At 39.6% G+C, this 21,623-nt stretch overlaps 8 protein-coding genes across 8 annotated transcripts; all 8 read right to left on the reverse strand.

Moving 5' to 3' along the window:
- Positions 1-994: 994 nt before the first annotated feature.
- Positions 995-1,948, reverse strand: LSM04_006253 (Mitochondrial substrate/solute carrier; the record flags this gene model as incomplete). Its single annotated transcript, XM_067336972.1, has 1 exon — positions 995-1,948. The coding sequence occupies one exon, from the start codon at positions 1,946-1,948 to the stop codon at positions 995-997; it is 954 nt and encodes a 317-aa protein (XP_067189859.1).
- A 542-nt stretch (positions 1,949-2,490) lies between these two features.
- LSM04_000825 (uncharacterized protein) lies at positions 2,491-3,639 on the reverse strand (the record flags this gene model as incomplete). Its single annotated transcript, XM_067336973.1, has 1 exon — positions 2,491-3,639. The coding sequence occupies one exon, from the start codon at positions 3,637-3,639 to the stop codon at positions 2,491-2,493; it is 1,149 nt and encodes a 382-aa protein (XP_067189588.1).
- A 545-nt stretch (positions 3,640-4,184) lies between these two features.
- On the reverse strand, positions 4,185-6,254 carry LSM04_009116 (PIH1; the record flags this gene model as incomplete). Its single annotated transcript, XM_067336974.1, has 1 exon — positions 4,185-6,254. The coding sequence occupies one exon, from the start codon at positions 6,252-6,254 to the stop codon at positions 4,185-4,187; it is 2,070 nt and encodes a 689-aa protein (XP_067189984.1).
- A 705-nt stretch (positions 6,255-6,959) lies between these two features.
- On the reverse strand, positions 6,960-10,427 carry LSM04_004709 (uncharacterized protein; the record flags this gene model as incomplete). The annotated part of the gene is made up of 1 exon (XM_067336975.1): positions 6,960-10,427. The coding sequence occupies one exon, from the start codon at positions 10,425-10,427 to the stop codon at positions 6,960-6,962; it is 3,468 nt and encodes a 1,155-aa protein (XP_067189785.1).
- Positions 10,428-10,752: 325 nt separating this feature from the next.
- On the reverse strand, positions 10,753-12,090 carry LSM04_009463 (SET domain; the record flags this gene model as incomplete). The annotated part of the gene is made up of 1 exon (XM_067336976.1): positions 10,753-12,090. One exon carries the CDS (start codon positions 12,088-12,090, stop codon positions 10,753-10,755), a length of 1,338 nt encoding a protein of 445 aa, XP_067189999.1.
- Positions 12,091-12,547: 457 nt separating this feature from the next.
- On the reverse strand, positions 12,548-16,771 carry LSM04_002899 (uncharacterized protein; the record flags this gene model as incomplete). The annotated part of the gene is made up of 2 exons (XM_067336977.1): positions 12,548-16,365; positions 16,522-16,771. 2 exons carry the CDS (start codon positions 16,769-16,771, stop codon positions 12,548-12,550), a joined length of 4,068 nt encoding a protein of 1,355 aa, XP_067189692.1.
- Positions 16,772-18,004: 1,233 nt separating this feature from the next.
- On the reverse strand, positions 18,005-20,395 carry LSM04_006918 (Aminoacyl-tRNA synthetase; the record flags this gene model as incomplete). The annotated part of the gene is made up of 1 exon (XM_067336979.1): positions 18,005-20,395. The coding sequence occupies one exon, from the start codon at positions 20,393-20,395 to the stop codon at positions 18,005-18,007; it is 2,391 nt and encodes a 796-aa protein (XP_067189888.1).
- A 452-nt stretch (positions 20,396-20,847) lies between these two features.
- LSM04_001430 (Complex 1 LYR protein) lies at positions 20,848-21,411 on the reverse strand (the record flags this gene model as incomplete). Its single annotated transcript, XM_067336980.1, has 1 exon — positions 20,848-21,411. One exon carries the CDS (start codon positions 21,409-21,411, stop codon positions 20,848-20,850), a length of 564 nt encoding a protein of 187 aa, XP_067189622.1.
- Positions 21,412-21,623: the final 212 nt, after the last annotated feature.

Below are 21,623 nucleotides of genomic sequence, written 5' to 3' on the forward strand. Positions count from 1 at the left end.
AGAAAGAAGGAAGAAAGAGTTCCTTTCATGACCTCTGCGCTGTTTCCTTTCTTCTCTTCTTTCTTTTTGCCCAATACTCGTCTTTGTGTCGTTACATCCCCACCTTTTTTTGATCCATTTTAACTTCATGTCGATATTATGTTTTAAGTAATCCCTTTTGTTTTTCTAGCCCCTTCATCCCTCTTCTACATTTTTTTTAACACAATCCTCTCTTTAACTCGCTTTTATTTCTATCCAACAGAGGAAAAGAGAACAATAGTCTTCCCTCGCTCTGTCATTTATGACCTCTCCCATAGGTACATCGTCTTTTTTTTTTGCTTTTTCTTACCTCTCCAGTATATAAAAAAGAAAAAAGCAATCGAGTATATTTTCTTTCTTTCCTTTTTATTTCCGTTTTACTGACATTTGTTGTCAGTTATGAAATTCAGTCGGTTTCCCATCAACTTCACAGTATACCTAATATAAGTATAGGTGTATTGACTCTCTCACTGATTTCTCCCCCGAAATATTATGCTTCCAATATATATATATATATATATATATATATATATATCCATGCTTTTCTGTTCTTGATTAAAGTGAGTTCTCTTTTGTTTCTTTAGCGTGGAAATGCTTGTATGCGGCTTTTTTTTTCTTTTGCTTTTTTGTTCGTTTGTTTGTTTCTTCTTTTGTTTTCGTTTTTCGTTTTGGGGAAGGAGGGGGAAGGTTGTATACATGGGAAAAAATCAAGGAAAAAAAAAGAAAACAAAAACAGCATCTGCATTCTTGAATCTGTTTTTCATTCGCCTCAGAAACAAATGTATAAATATGGATTAATACTAGTTTCCCCTTACAATGTCCAATTCTTTCCGTTTTTTTTATTTTTGTTGTTGTTGTTCTTCTTCTTCTTCCTTTTTAGATTCTCTGTTTCTCTTCTTCCCCTAAAATACCATAATTCGTTTTCCTTTGTTATCTTTTTTTTTTTTTTGGCTTTTATCACGTTACCATAGCTTCATCAGTGACGTTCCGCAGCATCATTCTTAGAGGCCCGCCACGTCTTGACATTTCTTGTCAAATACTCAATTGCGAAAAAGCAAACCACTGTGTGCATCGCACAACGGCAGAAGTACGGCAAGAAAGAATCATACATTACCAACAAACCCTCTTCACGTGCAATACGAGCAATAGCTTGAACAACATTAGTGTATTTTACCTCTGGAACTTGACCATTAGGTAGCTTACCCTTGCGTGCCTCAGCTGACATGCGTACACGCGCCATTTCTACAGGCATCGTGCAGAAGGCGTAGAATAAAGCTGTGCATATGCTGGCAACATTCACCACAAGACTATCTCCGTATGGGGCCACGCCTTTTCGTGCCGAGCGGTCCCTGTTCTTCTGTCGAAAGAATGTTAACACTTGATCGTGCACGGCAACTTGACAAACACCCACGAGAGCGGCACGTGAGGCGAGGGCCCCCACCCCACGCCAGTAGCCCGCAATTCCATTGGCGGTGTAGATCTGCTTCGCGGCATCCATCACCGACACCTTCCCCGTACTTGTGGTCTGCAGCACGAGGCACACCTCCACGGGGGAGCTCAGAAAACTCGCAAAGACCCCGGAGAGGGCGCCGGCAATGGCGCGGTCCGCCACAGTCGGGGCCGCATCGCCCTTCCCGCCCTTCACCGCCATGAGGGCATCGCGGAAGATGGGATAGCAGCCCAGCCGCGCCGGCGCATACACCACCTGCCGGAGAAGACCCGAGGAGAGTCCCTTGAACGCCCCGCGCTCCTGCACTCTTCGCAGGCAGTCCAACTGCGAGTCGCCTTTGGGTGCCATCATCACAGTGTTCTTCCACATCTCAAATGGATGTGTAAAAATCCAGCCAAACATGCCGGAAAAACCAGCGATGCCAATCGTCCATGTTTTGGGAAGTGGAACATCCTTCTTAACACTCTTGTCTGCTGGCATCCTCTACAAAGTGAGTAAAATGGTAAACAGTCAAACCTCCTCTTTTTTTACTTGATTTTTGTTTACAGGGAAAGAGGTTTATGTGTAGGTATTATCATTTCAAGAATTCAAAAAAAAAAAGAAAAAAAAACATTCCAACAAGCAAGAATTAAAAAATTTAGAATCTCAGCAATCGAAGAAAAAATAAAATGAAGACGAATAAGTAATCTATTGTTCCTTATTTTTCCCCAAATAAATGAACTCTCGCTTTCATTGTTGACGACACAACTCCTTAAACTCCTACAAAGCATATTTCTATGTGCAATGAATATATAAAAGATAAGTGGGGGTTGGGGAAGCGAAGAGGGGGAAAAAAAAAACAGAGTAATAAGTTTGCTGCATAAAACTCAAATACCATAAATTCTATTGATACGAGGAATGTGTATACGAACATAAACATCTATGCATGTATGTCTGTATGTACGTGCGTACTCTATATGCAGCAACCCACGACTATTCCTTTTTCTACTACTTTTTCATTGACAAGAGTAAAAACTCTTCTATTATGCCTTGTTGTGTACTCCCCGTGTTGCAACGCTATTTTTCCCACGATATCCACCTTGCTGGAGAATGGCCTGTTGTCGCAAAGTTCCCCGCCAATGGTCATACAACTGTGTGGATGTTCGACCAGGATGCCAAACATCGCGGTAGGCATGAAAAATACTTTCAAATCTACCAGGTCCCATTGCAAAACGTACCACTCCCCGTAAAATAGCTTCATCCTCCTCAGGAGTAAACTTGTGTCGCCGTTGTTTTAAAGGAGTCTCTAAAGGCGTAGTGGTACCCACTTTATTCCTTTCAGGAAGAGACCGATAACCTTCTCTAATATTCTGGTTTACACGCTCCACCCGTCTACTATGCTTATCGTTAAGAAAGTCACCAACGGCATCAAAGGATGTTAAAGCACGTGTAGATCCTGGTAGCGCAGGTATTCGTGCCAGTACACCAAGAGCATCGGAACACCCTACAGAATCAGTATCACCGTCATCTCCCACATTTTGAGTGTCAATGATATTTTTACCATAATTTGAAGGTGATTCTGTCACATGAACAACACGTCGTTCTAGAGAATCATCGGATAAACGAGGATGTTTTGTAGTACCAGAATGAGCATTGGCTACTGTGTTAGGTCCGTTAAGAACTCCAGTTCCTTTGAATTTACAGCTTCGACATCGCTCATGTAGCACTGTACAAAGATCTGCGAGATCAATCTGCAGTTCATCCCTTGATGGAGAAGAAGAGATAACATCTTCTCCAATATTAGGGGACACAGGAACTTCTTCCAGCTGTTCAATAACACGACAGAGAAGTTTATCCTCGTTACTAATCCTTTTTAGCATAATGTATAACTCACTCGCTGTGAGTGGTTCTTGTTCTGTAGAGAGAGAAGAATCATCTGTCGTTACTCCACTCTCTTCTTGAGGATGCGTCTTACCAGACCTATTCAAGGAAGAACGAATTACAGCAGCGGCAATACCACTCCGATATGTACAGGTATGCCAAAAATGAGGATCTTCATGCACAACATTAAGAGCTAGTGCAGCCAAAACAGCAAAATCATTACCGCGATGTATATGATCCAGCATAACCTCGTGGAAAACGGTAAAATCCACAGGGGAAGCAGAAAAGGCTGAGCAATGTATACCTGACATCTGTGTAGTAACACAAAACAGACCCCAAAACGAACAAAATAAAAGAAAAACAATGACGAATCCAAAGAAAAATATTTCAGCTTTCAAATTTTACTTTTCTTCTGCCTTATACTTATCCCTTTATCTCACTTTCCTTCCCCAATAATCTCTATGTTGTACTTTTCGAAATGGACCACTTTAGAGAAGATATAACCGCTATAAAAAAAAAAAGCAAAAAGTAAATAAAGATATGATAAATGCTTAAAATCACAGTTAAGTACCAAATAAACAAAAAAAAGAATACAGATCCTTTAGCCTCTAAAGAAGCATTTTTTTTTATTACTATTTATCTATCGTACTGGTTTGTGTATTTTTTGCAGACACCAAGATGGAAAAAAAGTATATATATATATATATATATATATATATATATATATATATATATATAGAAGTGATTAAACTCTCCAACACAATTCATACCTCACGCTCTTACACAGATTTGTATACATACCTCCCTCTAACAACCAAGGAAGGGGAATTTTTTCTCTTATCGAAAGAATATGGTTTTAATCAATTGCAAAAATGTACTGGTTACTCAAGGGTAACTCAGCCATTCGCTCACGAAGCTTAACTTCAGCTTCCTCTTGAAGTTTTGCAATATTAGCACGTTTCCTCAAACGTTCCGCCTCACGACGTGCTTCACGTTCAGCTCTGAGGGCTGCCTGACGTTCAATCTCTTCTCGTTCCTCCATACGTTCCTGCACATCTTTTCTCCAAGCGTCTTGTCTTTGTTGTAGCAACTCTAACTCTTTCGTACTCTTCACTAAATCTACAGTTTCCTCCGAAGCTTCTACATCACTAGTTCTAGTTATCGTAGCTTTAGTTGCCTCATTCGTTTCCTCCTGTTGGGTACTGTCCACATCAAGAGAGGGTACTTTATGGTCACCGTTATCCACTTGGTCCACCATGGGAACTACTTCTAGTCCTTTTTCTGGTCCTTCTTGGTTTTTATTAGCATTAGCAGCAACCTTTTCACGCTCTTGTCTGGCTGCTTGTACCTTTTCTATCATTAGACGTATGCGGTCTTGGTCTTTAATACAAGAAACCTGCGGTTCAGGTATAGTTTGTTTGCTTAATTTTTCGGGTGATTCCAAGTTCATCTCTTGTTTCGAATGGGTTTCTAAAGAAAACCCTTTTTCACTTGGTGCTACTTCTCTTGGTTCACCGCAATCCCCACTAGAAGGAACGATAACTTCCTCAGACTGTAAAGGCATAGTTTTCTCTTCAAGGTCAGAACTCATATCTGTATCACCAATTAATCGCTGCCGCATTTCTGCAGCTGTAATCCCGGTAGGAGTTGGAGGTACAACCCGTAGTACTAACGTCAATAAACCTTTACGACGTTCAAATTTTGCTTCTTCTGGTGTTGGTTCAACAGAAAAAGGTAGTATGACCATCCCATGATATGGATGCGAATCACTTTTTGCGATAGTCACATGCGTTCCATCAACTTCAATGTTTAGTTCCCCTGCAGACTGTACACCAATAAAGTCCATCTTGACAACGAGAAATTCTGGTATACCAACACGACGATCCACTACTTTCCAACCCCAAGTATCGGTAAGATCCATATGACCTCGGTGAAGAATACTGTACTTTGGTACATTTTCTTTTACCATGTTATTTCTTTTTGAGCTTACACCCAAGTCAGATACTGGTTTTTTCTCTGACTGTTTATCTTCTGATATTTTTTTGGTATTAGAAGTATTTTGAGTATCTTGTTTATCATCCGATTTTGAAGAGAGTACTTTTGTTGGACCTGTAAGCACCGGTTCATTTTTTGCCATTTCAAATGGTGATTTACCATCTTTTCGGGTGATTGTTTGATTCTGTGGAGTTCCAACAGAACGTATACGACTAGGAAGGCGGCGAAACTCAAACCCATGTCGATCATTATAACCAGTATTAATATGCTCAACGGCTATATTTACAAGAAAACAACAAAAACGGTCGCTACGATCTGCAAGTTGTAGTGTACGTGGATGAAACACAGCGTCATAAACAACTACAGCCTCTTTTTTTTCATCATCATTATCATCACCTTCGCCTTGAGCTTTTTCATTCCTAAATGATACAATTTCCTCTGAAAACAATTCAGTTCTCGGTTTTGAAACAGATACCGGCACGTGCCAGTTGCTCTTTTGGTTGTCAGTTGTAGTTTCCTCCGTAAAAGGATCTATCTTTTCACTGCTACACATATTAACGTAAACACGTGCACTACTGGACTGAGACTTCTTCTTTTTCTCCTTCTCCTTATCCGAACCACGTGAACGCTGAGAAACATTGTATGATGTTGATGGTTCCAGCAATTCCACAACAAATCCGGGGGTAGGGAATACAAAGTCAAAACTGTAGTCTCCGCCTTCTTTAGCCTCACGTTCCACTTGCTGCAAGTACGCCTCTTCTTCACGACGTGTTTCCGGATCCTCCATAGACTTCATGTATTCATGAAATAACTGCACAAATTTTGGATCTTGCATCTTTTCTTGAATGGTTCGCAGCTCCTCGGCAGTAGGGGTGAACTTGGCGGCATCCTGTTTTCCCCTATTGGAAAAATTAATAGTCTCTAGTGGCATCACACACCTTAATACTACTTCTAATCTTTCTTTGATTTCTATTCAAATGTAAAACGCAAAAAAAAAAGAAAATAAAAGAAATAGAGAACCAAAAAGTATTTAAAAAAAGTCTTCAAACCTAAAGGATAAATAATATAAGTTTTAAAAAAACGGGATTATCACAGCAAATGCATATACCACAGACAAATAAATTAAATACAAGGCGAAAGAGCAATCCATAGAAAGTACTTCATTTCCAAGGATTCTCAAAAGGTCACACACAAATGATAAAAGTAAAAGAAAAAAGAGAGCAACAAAAAGAGAAAAAAACATACACAGAGAAAGAGAGAAATAACATACACACGAAAAAAAAAACACTTTTGGTTTGTATTTTGTCCCCAAATGATAAAAAGGGGGTTTTCTGAAAATCACTTTATACATTTTAACATTACTGATAATGATAGAAAGCAAGAGAAAAGTGAATACTGTTTTACACCATATAAGGAAATATATATATATATATATATTATTCGAAACGTATGCATCTACCAATTTTCCCCCTCTTTCGTTTTCTATCCCCTCATCCAGTACATGTATAGGTATATCGTTCTTTTTTTTTTTTTCTTCATGTTAGCATTCAATTGTGCCATTGAAAATGGCATTAAGGACGAGGAAAGCAAGAAAATAGCATAAAAAAAACGAAAAACTGTAGTTATTTATCTCCCACTAATAATTCCGAAGTGGTCTGGTATCCCCATTACGTTGCCCAAGAGGAGGTGTCATTTTTATTGATATTCCTCTTTTCGATGATACTGCTGGAGGTGCTGGTGAAGAGGGAGCCACACGACGGCAGTTTGCGCCACTAGTACCGGTGCGTTCTCGCGTGCGGCGTCCATCTCTGCTATTCATACCGCCGCCTCCGTTATCCTCTTCACGGGGTGTTTGAGGAAAAAGAAAGGAAGACTCATTTTCCTCAACTTTCCCTTGAGGTTTTAATCGACTTTGGGAATTTTGAGAGATCCTCTGTTGCAGAACATAGTTACGAGCTGAACCAGCCACTCGTTCACTATTACTACCTCTTCTTTCCCGTGTTGACGATCCATACATGCGTCGCACTTGATTTTCCATCTCCCCTTGTGAAAGACGCTCACGCTCCCGTTGATCACGTCGAAGCTCATTTAGTAATTCCGTAAAAAGCTGAGTTTTATGCCATTTACTCCAAAAATCATCATATAAACGTGAAGTAGCCCAACCACCATCTCTATATGAAGAGTGATATGAACGATATCCATGGTTAACAGGTGATCCTGATGAAGATATACCGAACTTTAAATCACGATGCGATGAAAAAGTATAGCGTTCACGGATGTCTGTTGGCAATGGATCCATACCTGGACGTCGTGGTGTAGCACGCCTTTTGTACCGTCTATCAACTGGATCATCTCTGCTATTGTAACTAGACAACCCCTCATTATTTTTCTTTGTGTAAAAGTCTCGTTCATACTCCTCAAGACTGGAATACAGTCCTAACTTTTTATGCAGCATGTTTCGTAATGAGTTCACATCCCATGGCCGATTATCATCAGGTGTATCACCACCGTTATTCTCCAATCCACAGTTACTTGATAGTTTATCCAGACTCGTAGATGGTCTACGTCGCTTAGAAGGTAGGGGATGATAGGGAGCAAACTGAGAAGAATATCGAAAATTAGATGATGTAACTGCCGATTGAGTTCGAACTTCTTGTACATCTTTAGTTTTCTTGATTTTATGAGGAAGACGTTTACTATTTGACCTGCGGTATTGTGAAAACCCCTCTGATTTAGTTTGCTGACCCGAAACAACTTTTTCAACCTTTCGTGATTGTGATTTTTGACCATCTCGGGGAGTAACACCAGAGAGTGCCTTGGAAGAACATTTTTTATTCTCAGAAAAGGTTAACGGAGACTTTTTATTCTTCTTTCCATTGTTGGTCACCACTGAGAAAATCGAAGAAGAAGAAGAAGCTATATTATTAACAACCCTTCTTGTCGGATTTCCAGTTTCAGAGTCTTCTTCACTACCGGTATGTGATTCTAAAATTATTGTTTCCCCTGCCGTATCCGTAGATTTTTTTGTATCATATTGAATCTGACACATTTCACGAGTTAATGGAGTTACTTGAGAAGACTTCATCCGAATGTTAGATGCATCTACAGAAGGATTGTTATTCTTGTGAACCAATAATTCGGCAATAGTTTCTTTAGTACCCTCAATTTTTTTTTCGTTCTCTCTTCCTTTTCCTTTTTCTTGCTTTGGGGACAACGGTGGAGAAGCTGTTAGGGGCAATGGTGGGGGACGTTTAACAGCATCTTTATTACTTTCATTATCATCATCACTAAAAAAAGTAAGACTCGTAGCACTACTATTCGCTAATCTTGAATTGCTTCGACGCTCATTAAAGCTTTTTCTCGAACATGTATCATCTACTTGTGGTGGACTCTTCCCCATTGTTGAGCACAAATCAGTTCCTGGTGCGTTCCTGTCATCCAACCCTGATCGTTTGGTAACACCAAGTTGTCGTTCCCACGTTGAGGCTGAGAGAGAGGAAGTAGTACGGTAAGAAGCAAGATCGCTGTTAGTAACAGTATCAGGAGGAAGAGGTAATAATCCAGTCACTTTACAGTAAATATCATAGGGACTACATGCTAGAGAAGTATCTTTTAATGGTTTTTGATCAGATTTAAGAAAATGATTGCTATATATCCACATCGAGGTTACACCTTGCATAGCCTTTGCTTGATCTTTATTAGTTGAACTTGGTAATACAAGACCACACATAAACCGTAATTGAGCTAAATCTGGTTCTTTTTTGAGAACAGGAGTATTCATATCAATAGGGTATCCGTATAGAACTGTATTTTCTACAGCATATAAAGGAAGACCATTTGTTTGTGGAACACTACGTAAAAGTAGACCAGCAGAAGCACATTTATTATCTGTTTCATCCATTAATGGTAAACGAAGTATGCAACGAGTAAGTGTTGATTTACTTCCTTCTCTTAGCACAACATGGAAAAGTCCAGTATCTTCTATACAGTCATGTTCACGACCAGGTACAGCATTACTTCTAAGCGATTGTTGTTGATTTTTTTTAGATTCTTCATTATATTCAGTATTTTTTACCCAAAATAAATCGCATGACGTTAATGAAAGGTGAGCATAATCACGAACCATCACAATAGATCTACCTGATAACTCTGGTACTACAGCACAAGAGGATAAGATAGTATCATGAACAGAGCAACGGCTGTGATCTGTAAGAAGAAGACTACTTCTTCCATTTAGTACCATCTCTAAACTTGAGTCTCTAATTGCCAATTTTCCATTTTCCTTCACCCAAATACCCCCGCCATTACTATAAAAAACACTACGGAGTACCACAGCATTGCTTTTATCACCAACAATTAAGCCATGGCCTCCGCAGCGTACAACTGTCATATAATCCGCCTCAAGTGTTGCAGAATCCAATAAAGCTAAAGCAGTAGATACTACACCAGGACCTAAAAAACTACAGTTAATAATTTTTAACTTTGTCTGACCACAGGCTGTTACAGCGGGTACCTCACTATTTCCCGCAAAATCCACTAATCCACAAATATGACCAAAATCACACTCAGAAAACATACACACCCCATCAAGGAAAAGATGTACACTTGCATAAGGAGAGGATGAAGAATCACTCCGCACGCATTTCGGGGATGCTCCAAACATGCACTGAGAAAAGAATACCGGTCCTTCTCCTGCTACCTCTACAATATTCGAAAACCAAACAGAATGAAACGTTAAGGGTGCACGAGCATAAATTTTAATGGGTTCATGAAATACTGCTAACTTTGACATCTTTTTCTCATCAAAAGTATGATCATTTTCATCATCCACCGATGATACCTGAACCACGCTATCAAGGGAATCTTCTGAAAGAAAAAGACATGAGGCAGTGTTCTCAATCACACAATCCCCATAAACTCCCATTTGTAAGGATATACGAGATGGTTTGTCGCTGGAAAGATTTTCAACGGCAGTCACTAGCGATTTAGATGTCACATCAATTTTTGGCCATTTTGAAGCAGAATTCAAAAAAGAGCTTAGAGCCAGGTATAAAACGGATGTATCTTGTGACATGTTTACAGAAACATCATCATCTTCTGACATTTTTGTCACTGGAAAGCTCAAATATATTTTATATTATATATGTATACTATGCAGTGCAAGTTCTATGCTGTCTTTAAAAGGATAATATAGAACATGCCAGAAAAAAAAAGGAAGAAAGAAAGCAAAAAAAAAAAAAAAAAGAAAATATTGGTGCAGACTAGATTCAAATACAAATACAAAAACAAATAAACTAAAATGTATATTGTATAAAACTTTTGAAGCTACCCCTAATAAAAAATAAAAAATAAAAAATAACTCTTTCCAACAAGAATAGGAGTCGTTTTTCGTCTTTTCTCTTCTCTTCTCCTTTTCATGTATGTATATTTTACTTGTCAGGTGGGAAATTCATCTGACGGAGGTCTACACGACGCTCTGCCACAATAGTAGCCACTTCCTTCAAGTCATCAGAAGAATAAGGTGAATCCATCTCTGGAATGAAACCCCACTGCACTTGCCAAGCAGCTCGACCTTCAGGTGATGTTACTGAAATACCACCTGATGTTGATCCACTTTGCTTTCCGTGCAGTGTGGGTGATGCGTAGCAGAGTGTGAGTTCCTCCCCTTCATGTATCTCGCGAATACTAAAGGTATGGAGATAGGGTTCATATAGCAAGTCAGATGGAACACCAGCCAGAAGATTATCAAAAACATCAATCCCACAAAAACTTTCCTCAGTAGACATTGTATAATAGCAATTAGGCTCAGGATGATGATTAAGTTTGTCCACCACAGGAATAAGTGTTGCAGCACCAGAACGTCGAGACAAAACTAAACTCACCCACCAAGCATATTCCTCTTTTGAGAGCCTTTCTCGTAAAAATGCAGTAAGTGGTAAACCATTCATATCATCATGAAAATATTCCCATAATTGAACCGCAGGACTCTTTTCCAAGTTATTTTTAGTAACTGACTTATTGCCTGAAATAGTTTTCTTTTTCTTTTCTTCTTTCAAAAGTTGAATAATCTCCTCCTTCTCCAGAAAAGGTAGGTTATTACTTGGTACGACTGACTTTTTCAAGTAATCCACATAGCCTGCGTGTGAAGGACACCAACCATCCGGTTCACTACCACTCCCTGCCACTACAAGTTGTCCTACGAGATCTTCAACATGCATAAAGAAAGAAGTCACTGGATCAGCCGAAGGTGGTGGCTGCGCAAAAAACACAGCCGCCACTGGTAAACTCAACAAGAAAACAGCAGGTAATATACGACGAGTAGCAACAAAAGAACTCCCATAAGTAATGCCCTGAGTTTGTGACGGTGCCAATGTTAGAAAAGGTGATACAATCGCCTTTAAATCACCCATAGCACTACGAACAAAGAGTAAATCATCACGCTCTTTGGGTAATAATCCAGATTTTATCTTTGGATTCTTATCTGTTTCACCAGACCACCAACGTCGTTTAACAGCCTTTGCCAAACCCGAGCGCCAACGCCGTAGTGAAGATGCACCCATATTAAGTTCCTGACAGAAAAAGTCCAACACCGCCTCTCCCTCTTCTCTTGTTGAGACTTCACGCGGTAAAGTGATTGGAGAAGAGGCCCTTCGACAGCCACCCGCCACGCCAACGAGGGAAGAATCTGCACCTTCGTAAAGCCGCCCAATTGCAGGAAGGGTGCAATGAAGATTGCGAAGAAGAAGAGAAGGGCCGGCGTGCGACATTTAAAAGAATATATATATATATATTTATTTATTTTTCTTCCCACAAACACCACCAGAAGCAGCACTACTACTGCCCCTCTACCCAAAACAAAAAGAAAAAACAGATGAGAGAAAATATATGATATAAGAAAAGGAAAAAAAAAGAGACACTGGAAATAAAACCCATGTGAAAAAAAAAGAACAACACCGAAATGAAAATAAAATAAAAAAACAGACGATCATAAAAAGAGCAATATCAAAAGAAAACGAAAAAACAAAAACAAAAAAAATAATGCAGGTCGAAACCCAGGTACAAATTGATGCCGTTTAATATAGTTGGAAGCAACATTTTTTTTTTCTTGCACGTGCTTCCTTTAACGATATAAAAAAAAAGGAGAGAAAAGATAAAAAAAAAAACTTTTTTTTCGTTTATTTCCAGGTGAAAATCCTCAAACACACCCTATCCAGTTCATATTTATTATGTTATTGTGACAGCAGCAATTAGTCCGATCTGGAATTGGGCCTTAAATAACAGTTCTTCTTTTCCCTCCTCTTTCAAGTATGCGAGTAATTCCGTAGTAGTGTCATCCCAACACTTTTCCACCACTCGAGATGCATTAGTAATGCATTTGCTAATAGGATCAACAACACCTACAAGGTTGGTGGCATCTCTGCAGAGAATGTATTGGGTAGCCCATGATGCCAAAAGGCATTCCAAAATAGATACCTCATCTAAAGACTCAACAACAGTAGGTGAATTGTGAATAGTAGATTTTCGTTTCAAGAAATCTTTACCAGTGGCAATACTATTACATAGTTCCAGGAGTTTGGTTTCATCTTTAACAAGTTGGTGAAAGGTGTACAAGGCACGAGTGTACACAGTTTTCAAAAAACACATCTCCGTAGTGATTACTCCCTTTGTGGATCCTTCAAACCTATTCCATTCATTTCCAAGACTCTTAAAAACAAGTGCAAAAAAGTGCAAAGCCTCTGCAACTTTAAAGGGTGGTATATAAGCTGTTGAGGCTTCTGGATTACGGTATAATTGGGTAATACTAAGTTTAAGGCAATTCAATTTTTCCGACAATAAAGGTGAAGACAGGTTCACCAGTGGTAAATAAAAGTTGCATGCTACAAAAGGTGTGGATAGTATGAAGAACTTGTTTCCTCTAACAGAAGCAGTAAAATGGGCGTTCAAAACACCTTCACTTACAACCATGCTAGAATAAACATTAATATTATCAGGAGCATAATTCTCTGACACCATCTTTGGATAAGATACTTCACATAAAACACCAAGTAATTCTGTGGTTGCCTCATTATCAAGTGAAGCAACACAAAATAGTGGCATACTCTGACTTTCACTTGTACAATTACCATTTGTACATTCATTGTGAGTCGGGTTCACATCATTTGCAATAGCGGCAACACTAATACTAGGATTGCTATCCGTATTCACTAATACCTTTTCACTTTCTGAATCAGACTTTCCAGAAAATAATGAAAAAATAGCCGTTGCTGATGTTCCATCTTCCACATGCAAGAGAATTGCCCACGCTAGGGGTATTAATTCTCCCTTTTTATGGAGAAAAGAACTGTTCGACGGAAGGTATACATGCGACTCTCCCATCGTTTTATCCTTTACACAGGGTAGAGGAGAAATTTGAGCAGCGTCTGTAAAGAAAAACTTCACCAATACGCTCTTCTCATCATTACCTGTTGCCAATTCTACATTAAATCGTGAGAGAATACCTGATGAAGCACTTTTTCGTTGTTTTTTTCGTTTCTGTTCTTGTTCTTGTTCTTGTTCGCCTTCTTCACTTATTTTCTTATCGTCATTCCCTTCTTCCTCTGTTTCTTCTAGAGCTAATTTTGCCCAATGTGTATCCTTATTTGATAGTAAACGCTGCGAAAAACATACAAGTTCCAGTTTTGGCATGGAGTCTCCTATGGAAGTCATGAGACGAAGTTGGAGAACAGATTCCATATTCATTTTATCTTGTGCAATATGAGTTTCTACCTTCTCTTTGCCTTCTGAGACTGGTGAAGTATTCATCATTAAGAGATGTCCCCAGCAACCCAAGAAAGGACCATGAATTACACCCTCTGTTCCTTCCTCGTAGTAATGAATAGTTGGAGGATGTTTGCTCTCACTCTTTTCGTTATTAAATAATTTATCAGTTTCTACTCGCTTTTCTGTTTTATTTTTTTTTGTGTTTTCTTCAATTGGTTTGGAAATCAGAAATGGACCATTCACTAGTTCCAATACCTTATTATTATATTCCAAATACGTCTCTTTACTAGTAGTTCCATAAACCAAACCAGCTATCAATTTTCCACATGCTAATCTTGCCTCTGCAATACTCTGACGATATAAATCTTGTCCAAGCGCATTACTGGAAGCCGCGAACGCAGAAGCCCCAAAAAAATTTTTAACTTGAAATAACAAATTACGAATATTATAATTTGGCTTCCATTCTTCAGCTCGAGTCTCATTAATATTCTTCTTACCACAACTTGGTGTAGGTGCACTACACGTCCACGGAAGTCGCAGAGTATTAGACTGACCACTCTCGGAAATCATTACAGATGCTAGGGGTAAAAACACAGTTGAATAAACAAGTGGAGGAACAAATGGGTATAATGTTGAAAATGCAACAACTACCTGAATTACCTGGCCAGAAAGTGGACCATCAGAGGGAGAAACATGTAAAATCCATTTCGCAGCTATTGTATCATCACCACCACCATGGACACTACCTAACGATGTAGGTGTACCAGTACCACTACCACTACGACTATGACTACGACCAGTATTATTGATCTCATTAACATCAGAGTTTAAAAAATGTGATACAGCAACTGAAACACATGGAACAGGGAAACGTTGTATATACTGGAGTTCCCTCTCTAAACGCCTAAGCATAGCAGTAGAAGAAGTTTGAGATTCTAAACCCCTAGTAGTAGTGTTTTGCGAATCCATCTTGTGATCTTCACATTTATCACGGAATGGGATATGCAAACGAATATAATCGAGTGGATCTTTCATTGCATTTCCTGTTTTACCTTCCGATCTACCTCCTCTCCCTCCAAGTCCCTTTTTACTGAATAATTTTAAAGTAGTTTCTTCACCATTCAGAGAAGTACTAACGTCTCTACTATCTTGGGGACGTCGTCGTTGTTGTTGATGTTCTTCTTCTTGTTGTTTTTGTTTTGGTTTTTCTGGATCTGGTGAGGATAGGGATTCTTGAGGTACTACCGTCTTTGTTTTCAAACGAATACCATTTTTGTTATATTTTAGTTTTGACCAGTCAAAAACAGACCTCTGAATATGTTCTCTTTCACTATAATTACTGCTACTACTAATACCAACTCCGTGGCTAAAACCGGGAGAAGTTAGGGCAGGAGTAACACTGTTAGACCCACATATGCTACTTTTTCCAGATATTGAAAGATTCTCAATAAAATTATTCTCCTTTTCAATGACGTTTTCAACAGGCGAACCCTGATCACCATTAATTGTACCTCTCAGTTCATCTGTCTTTAATTTATTATTCTCAGACTCTTCAATAGCCAATGACTCCAAAAGATCAGAAGCGGGTGATGATGCCTGTAACGATAATATGTGTGCTTCTCCGTGTAAACCCTCATTCTCCTCTAGTAATTCAAGGTCCACAGAAGGCATAGAGTGTGGATCGCGGGAAAGACTAGTATTAACGGCACTCATACTTTCTTTGACTCTCTCTGATGTTTCTTCTTTATCGGGTGTTGACAAATAATTCTCCTTTTCTTCTTCTTCCTCTTCCTCTTCTAAATCAGCTTCCTGTAAACACTGTACGATAAAAGACTCGAGTCGACGTTGTTCTTTTTTCTTCTGTTGCTTGAGAAAGTTCATGGTGCGACGCAGTTCTGAAAGTTCTGCCACCATTTCAAGTTGTGCCTTAGATACACGAGTAACTGCACCTGAAAGAATTTTCTGCCGCACAGTATTTGCGGCTTCATAACGTTTTATTACACTTCGCAGTTCCTCCGTGTCGGTTACTCTTTCTACATAGCCTCTAAGGAAGGATTCACGTGTCCCAGAAGGGAGAGTACGCAGGTGCTGCAAAATTCGTTCTTTATCAGTCTCAGGATCTCCAATAAATTCATCATCCATTGTAGTATTCGTTTCCTTTTGAGTGGAGTTTTTTTGATTTGTGGGAGACTTTTCTTCTTCATCTCTGTGATCGTCATTTTGTTCATTATCTGCCGTCCCCACCTCTTGCTTTTCCTCTTCCTCCATTAAAATAGCATCAGCTTCCACAGGGCATTGATTCAGAACAGTATTGTTCTTATCTGGAACATCTACTACTATTTCTTTTTCTTCTATTCTTCCTTCTGACACTTTTTTATTTTTGACATCACCCTCACTATTATTATTATTATTATTATTATTATTATTATTATTATTACTATATTCTATACCGTCATCTTGTGGAAACTCGCACTTTCGTACAGGTGGCACACGACCCTGTTTTAGATATTCAAGATCCTCAAGCCAGATTGAGTACATCCCAACTTGTCGTTTCTGTTCCCTTGTCATTACCCGCAATTCTCCTTTTTCATACTGCTGGAAAATAGGTCTGGCACGATCAATGCGACGGTGTAATTGACGAATTCGCTCGGAGAATATTTTGTGATCCCGTTGAGGAGAAGCGCTCATCTTTTTTTTTTCGTTTATTTTCTTTTAATAATAAGTCAACCGATTGTGCTGTAAATCACGCAGAATATAGGGGATAGGCCAGAGTAAGAGCACAACCGCAGTCACTATTAAACACACAGAAATATAATACTTATACCGTCCTTGGATTAGTATTACTCTTCCCTGATTTGTTAAGAGTTTCAGTGAGCGCGAAGAAAACTTTTCTCCACAAAGTTATGAACTATGTGCACCAACAAGAAGTGCTTCCTCTTTCCAGACACAAGCACACGCACACACAAATACACCAATGGTGGCCAAAATAATACGCAAAAAAATACCTTATTAAAGCGAAAAAAAAACAGCAGAAGAACACAAAAAATAAATAGACCCCTTAGCTATACCTATGTATACACAAAACGTATATACCTGTTGCGATTGTTGTTATTTTTCTTTTGCGTGGGAATATATTTTTCTTTAAGCGTTTGTGAAGCTGTAAATATTTTCTTACTCTTGCGTTCTCGCAAATACAAGAAATTCCCTATCTTTCCTGGTAAAAAGTAGACAAAGAAGAGAAAACAACAGAATACAAGAGTTAAAAACAAACCTTATCATACAAAAACCTGCACATAACCACCCCTGTAGTAGGAGACCTGTACCCATACAGATGACTCTCAAAGAATTATTATCATCTTCCGTTTGCATGTATATATATATATATTCTTTCTTTTCACTTCTTTTATATCTTTGCTTCAGTGTGTATTTCCTTGGATTCATTCTTGCTTACCCTGCAAAACAAATTTGTCTTTATCCCAATGGTAATACTTATTTACACCCATAACATTTTCCTAATCGCTTCCGGAGAAGAATTTTTAGTTCTCCTTCATTTGCTTCTTATAAAATTCAATGTTCTCCCACTTACCCATTCTTCCTCCACTTCTCCACGCATACGAACCACAGAAATGATTTTTTGAAGTTGTTTTCGCTAGCATATCCACACATATTCAGAGGATACGTATATATATAATCATCTTCAAGTAAAAAGACAAAAGAAATAGAGTGAAATTTGGCACAAGCATTTCAAAAAAAAAAAAAAAAAACGCAATAATAAAAGAACCAGCCGTGCATTCTATCCACGATATCCCATTCCCATAAAAGAATGAAATCACACTCCGTTTTCCTGACAATGACATTGTGTTTTTTTGCGGTGTTGTTCCTGTTGCTGTAATCTCCCTCCCAAGTGCTCTTCATTTCTACTTAGTAACTACGACCAAAGAGCACCCACTCCTTCGCCTGCTTGTTACAGCTCTTGCAAATGCAGGTATGTCCTTCGACACCCTCAGGTTGTTGGAATGGAATGCAAAGAGTTTTGGCGCCCATACTCGGGGCACGTGCATCATCGCGTCCATCTTCACTTTGCATTGCCTTGGATTCCTCTGCACTGTCCCTCTTTATTTGTTCCTCGCAATCCATTGCACCACACCATGGGGCCAGTACCAAAGACTTATTGTTAATTGCGGGTGTGAATTCCTCCCACTCTGTCAACCTCTTTGTGTTCTCCTGACGCTCCTGCGCAGCCCGCACGAGCATGCTGTCGTGAATCTCATCCATCAGTGCAAGGAAGATGCTCGGGAGCTGTTCGTCCCACGGGACACTTCGGCGGCTGTTGTTGTACCGCAGTGCCACTGACAGCTGCTGCGATAACAACTCCTTTGGTCCCACCTCCACCCGCACCGGCACGCCCTTCACCTCCCAGTGGTTGAAGCGCCATCCCGGGCTGTAGTTATCACGCAGATCCGCCTTCGCACGAAGACCGGAGTGGAGAAGGTCTCTTTCCAGTTCCTTGCACTTATCCAAGAGGGCCTCTCGTTCTTCGTCTGTTGTGTCTTTGGTAATACCCACTGGAATAATGACAACTTGTACGCTGGCGACGCGGGGAGGGAGAACCAAGCCGCGATCATCACCGTGCACCATCACCATAACACCAATAACTCGGGTAGAAAGCCCCCATGAATTTTGCCATGGAACAAGAACAGAACCATCATTCTTCTCAGGATCTTGAAAGTTGATATCAAACATCTTTGCAAAATTTTGTCCCAAATTGTGGCTTGTAGCACCTTGGCAACCACGGCCTACTGCAGCAATATATGTTTCCACAGTAGTGGTATAATATCCACCGGCAAACTTTTCCTTTTCCGTCTTCTTACCCTTTACAACTGGAACAGCAAGTAATTCTTCGTATACAGCGGCATAATGGTCAAGGATCTGAAGGACATCCGCTGCACATTGTTCTTCCGTCTGCCATGCACAATGTCCCTCCTGCCAGAGGAACTCGCGTGTACGGATAAATGGTGTAGGATGTGAGAATTCCCATCGAATAACACTGTTCCACATATTCAAGCGTAAAGGCAAGTCTCGGTGGGAACGAATCCATTTGGCGTAATATGGATACATAATAGTTTCACTGGTAGGACGAATAGCAATAGGTACTTCAAGATCTGTTTCACCAGCTTTTGTCACCCAAGCAACTTCAGGTGCAAATCCTTCCACATGATCCTTTTCTCGTTCCAAACAATTTTTAGAGACAAACATAGGGAAATAACAATCTTCAACACCCATTTTTTCAAGGCGACCACCAAGAAATTTCTGAACACGGCTCCAAATAAAGAAAGACCATGGACGCATGATATAACAACCTGAAACATCATAGTACTCAATCATTTCGGCCTTAGTAATCACCTCAGTATACCATTGTGAAAAATTTTCATCACGAGTAGCCATAATTCCAAGCTTTGTTTCACCAGAAGCTCCATTTACAGCATTTGAAGATGCACCTCCAGAAGGAGGGGGAGGAGAATTTTTTCCTGCAGCTTCTCTAGAAGCATTTTCTTCAGAAAAATCGACAACTACATATGTATAGCCAATCTTATCAAAAAATTGGCACAACTGCTTCGGTGTAATAAGGGTACTTTTGTCATTTCGGCATGGGTGTAAAACAACAGGAATAGGACTCTCAACAAGTGCCTTATCAAGAACCACCTTGATCTCTTTGGAATCATCATTTACAAGAGCAAAAGGGGTGACACTACCCTGAACAACACCCAATTTCGCAGTTAAAACATCTTCTGGTGCGAATCGTAGCTCCTTTGTATTAGCTGCTTTTTGAACCGTTTTCATGCTTGTCTTTGTGGTAGAAAGCGTCGTTACAAGCACCAGTTCATCCTTCTTGCTCTTTAAAAACATATTTTTGGTACCTGCGCAGGGTGTTCCAAAACGCTCCAATTCTTTATCTGCCTCCTCTACGGTGTGTTTCTCTTCATGGGATATAGTGGGCAAATCCATCTCCAGGGAACGGAGCACCTCCAACAGCTCCGCCTCACCCCTGCAATCGCTTGCTGACATCGTCTTCGTAGTTTTAGCTGCCTGCTCTGTGTGGGGGTTATTAAAAGAGGAGAAGCCGGGGAGAAGTGTTGCATTACTTCCATCCGCCCTGTGGGGATGATAGTGCCGCCCTGCAGCGTAAAGAACAGCAAGAGCGCACTTTAAAGGTGCAGTCCACACAAGTGGCGTTTTCTCTGGCGAGCAAAGTCGTAACACCCACAAGCGATGAAGTACTGGTGGGGAGAGGATACCACGAGCACGCCTCATCATCAGCGTTCTCTTTGGCTAGTCACTCAAACCCCAGCAGTAAAAGCAAAAACAACAATAATAAAATAATAGTAATAACAGTAACAACAAGAACAAGGACAGAACTACCAGCAGAGTTCAGTGTAGTATACACGTAAAAAGGTAAAAAAAATAAATAAATAAATAAATAAATAAATAAATAAATAAATAAATAAATAATAACAAAAAAATTTTGCTGAAATCTGTTTCCGAGTTTTTTTATTATTTCTTGTCTTTGTTATCATTTAATATTCTTCTTCTTTCTTTTCTATACACACCAAGCAGCAACTAGGATCCCAATCCAGAGAGAAAATCTCACACAAATATAATTACAGAATGAAAAAACGCAGATTTTCTTTTCTTCTTCCTTTCTGACGTCCTCTCTTTTTTTTCTCTTTCTCTCTCTTTCTCTCTCTGCACTCATACATATTACATCATCGCATAAGTGTAAACTTGGAATCTGGCCGCATATCACGGAGCTCTTCTAGTTTATTTTTCCCATAGTGCAATTGCCACTCAATACGTGTAACATGTCTTCGTGGGATATCGATATTTCCGTTAAATTCAGAGCGAATAAAATGGCGCAAGTTCTCCCGTGTTTGTGGATCTTTCATCTTTTGTGTCTCTTTTAGCAAATCATGGTAAAGACTAAGTATCTCCAGTTGCACCCCACTGCGTCTAGGACCTCGCTTCATCGCATTGGAAGACCGTGAAGAAACATTACCGTTGACTACAGAGTTTTCCTTCTCTGTTTCCATCAGTGTACCTTCACGATTCGCAGATAACGACACAGCCGCATGAGTATTTATATTAGTACTAGTGTTAGTATTAGTAGATTGGGGTTCACTTTCTGGGTACATGGGGTTTCCAGCATACCGCGCATCCTTTGCGTACACCGCCTCCCTGTATACTTTCGTCATGGTATCAAATGCGAAATTGTGTACATTTCCCCCACGATCACGTATTTTGTGACGCAATGCCAAAGAAATACGCAACATCTACACTATACTGCACTACACTACTACCAATAGAGAAATAATATAGGACTATTTATCAGACTCTTAGTAGTTCTCCTTCTTCCTCCTTTTTTTTTTTTTTGTTCCAACGCTTAAGGAGTTTGAAAGAAAACAATTTGAAGAACAAATATAACTCAGACGATGTTGACAATAAACACATTTCATCAAAAACGAATTAAAAAAAAGCAACAAAA

The sequence above is a fragment of the Trypanosoma melophagium genome (genome assembly GCF_022059095.1).
Source record: "Trypanosoma melophagium isolate St. Kilda chromosome Unknown ctg3segment0, whole genome shotgun sequence".
Taxonomy (NCBI): Eukaryota; Euglenozoa; class Kinetoplastea; order Trypanosomatida; family Trypanosomatidae; genus Trypanosoma; species Trypanosoma melophagium.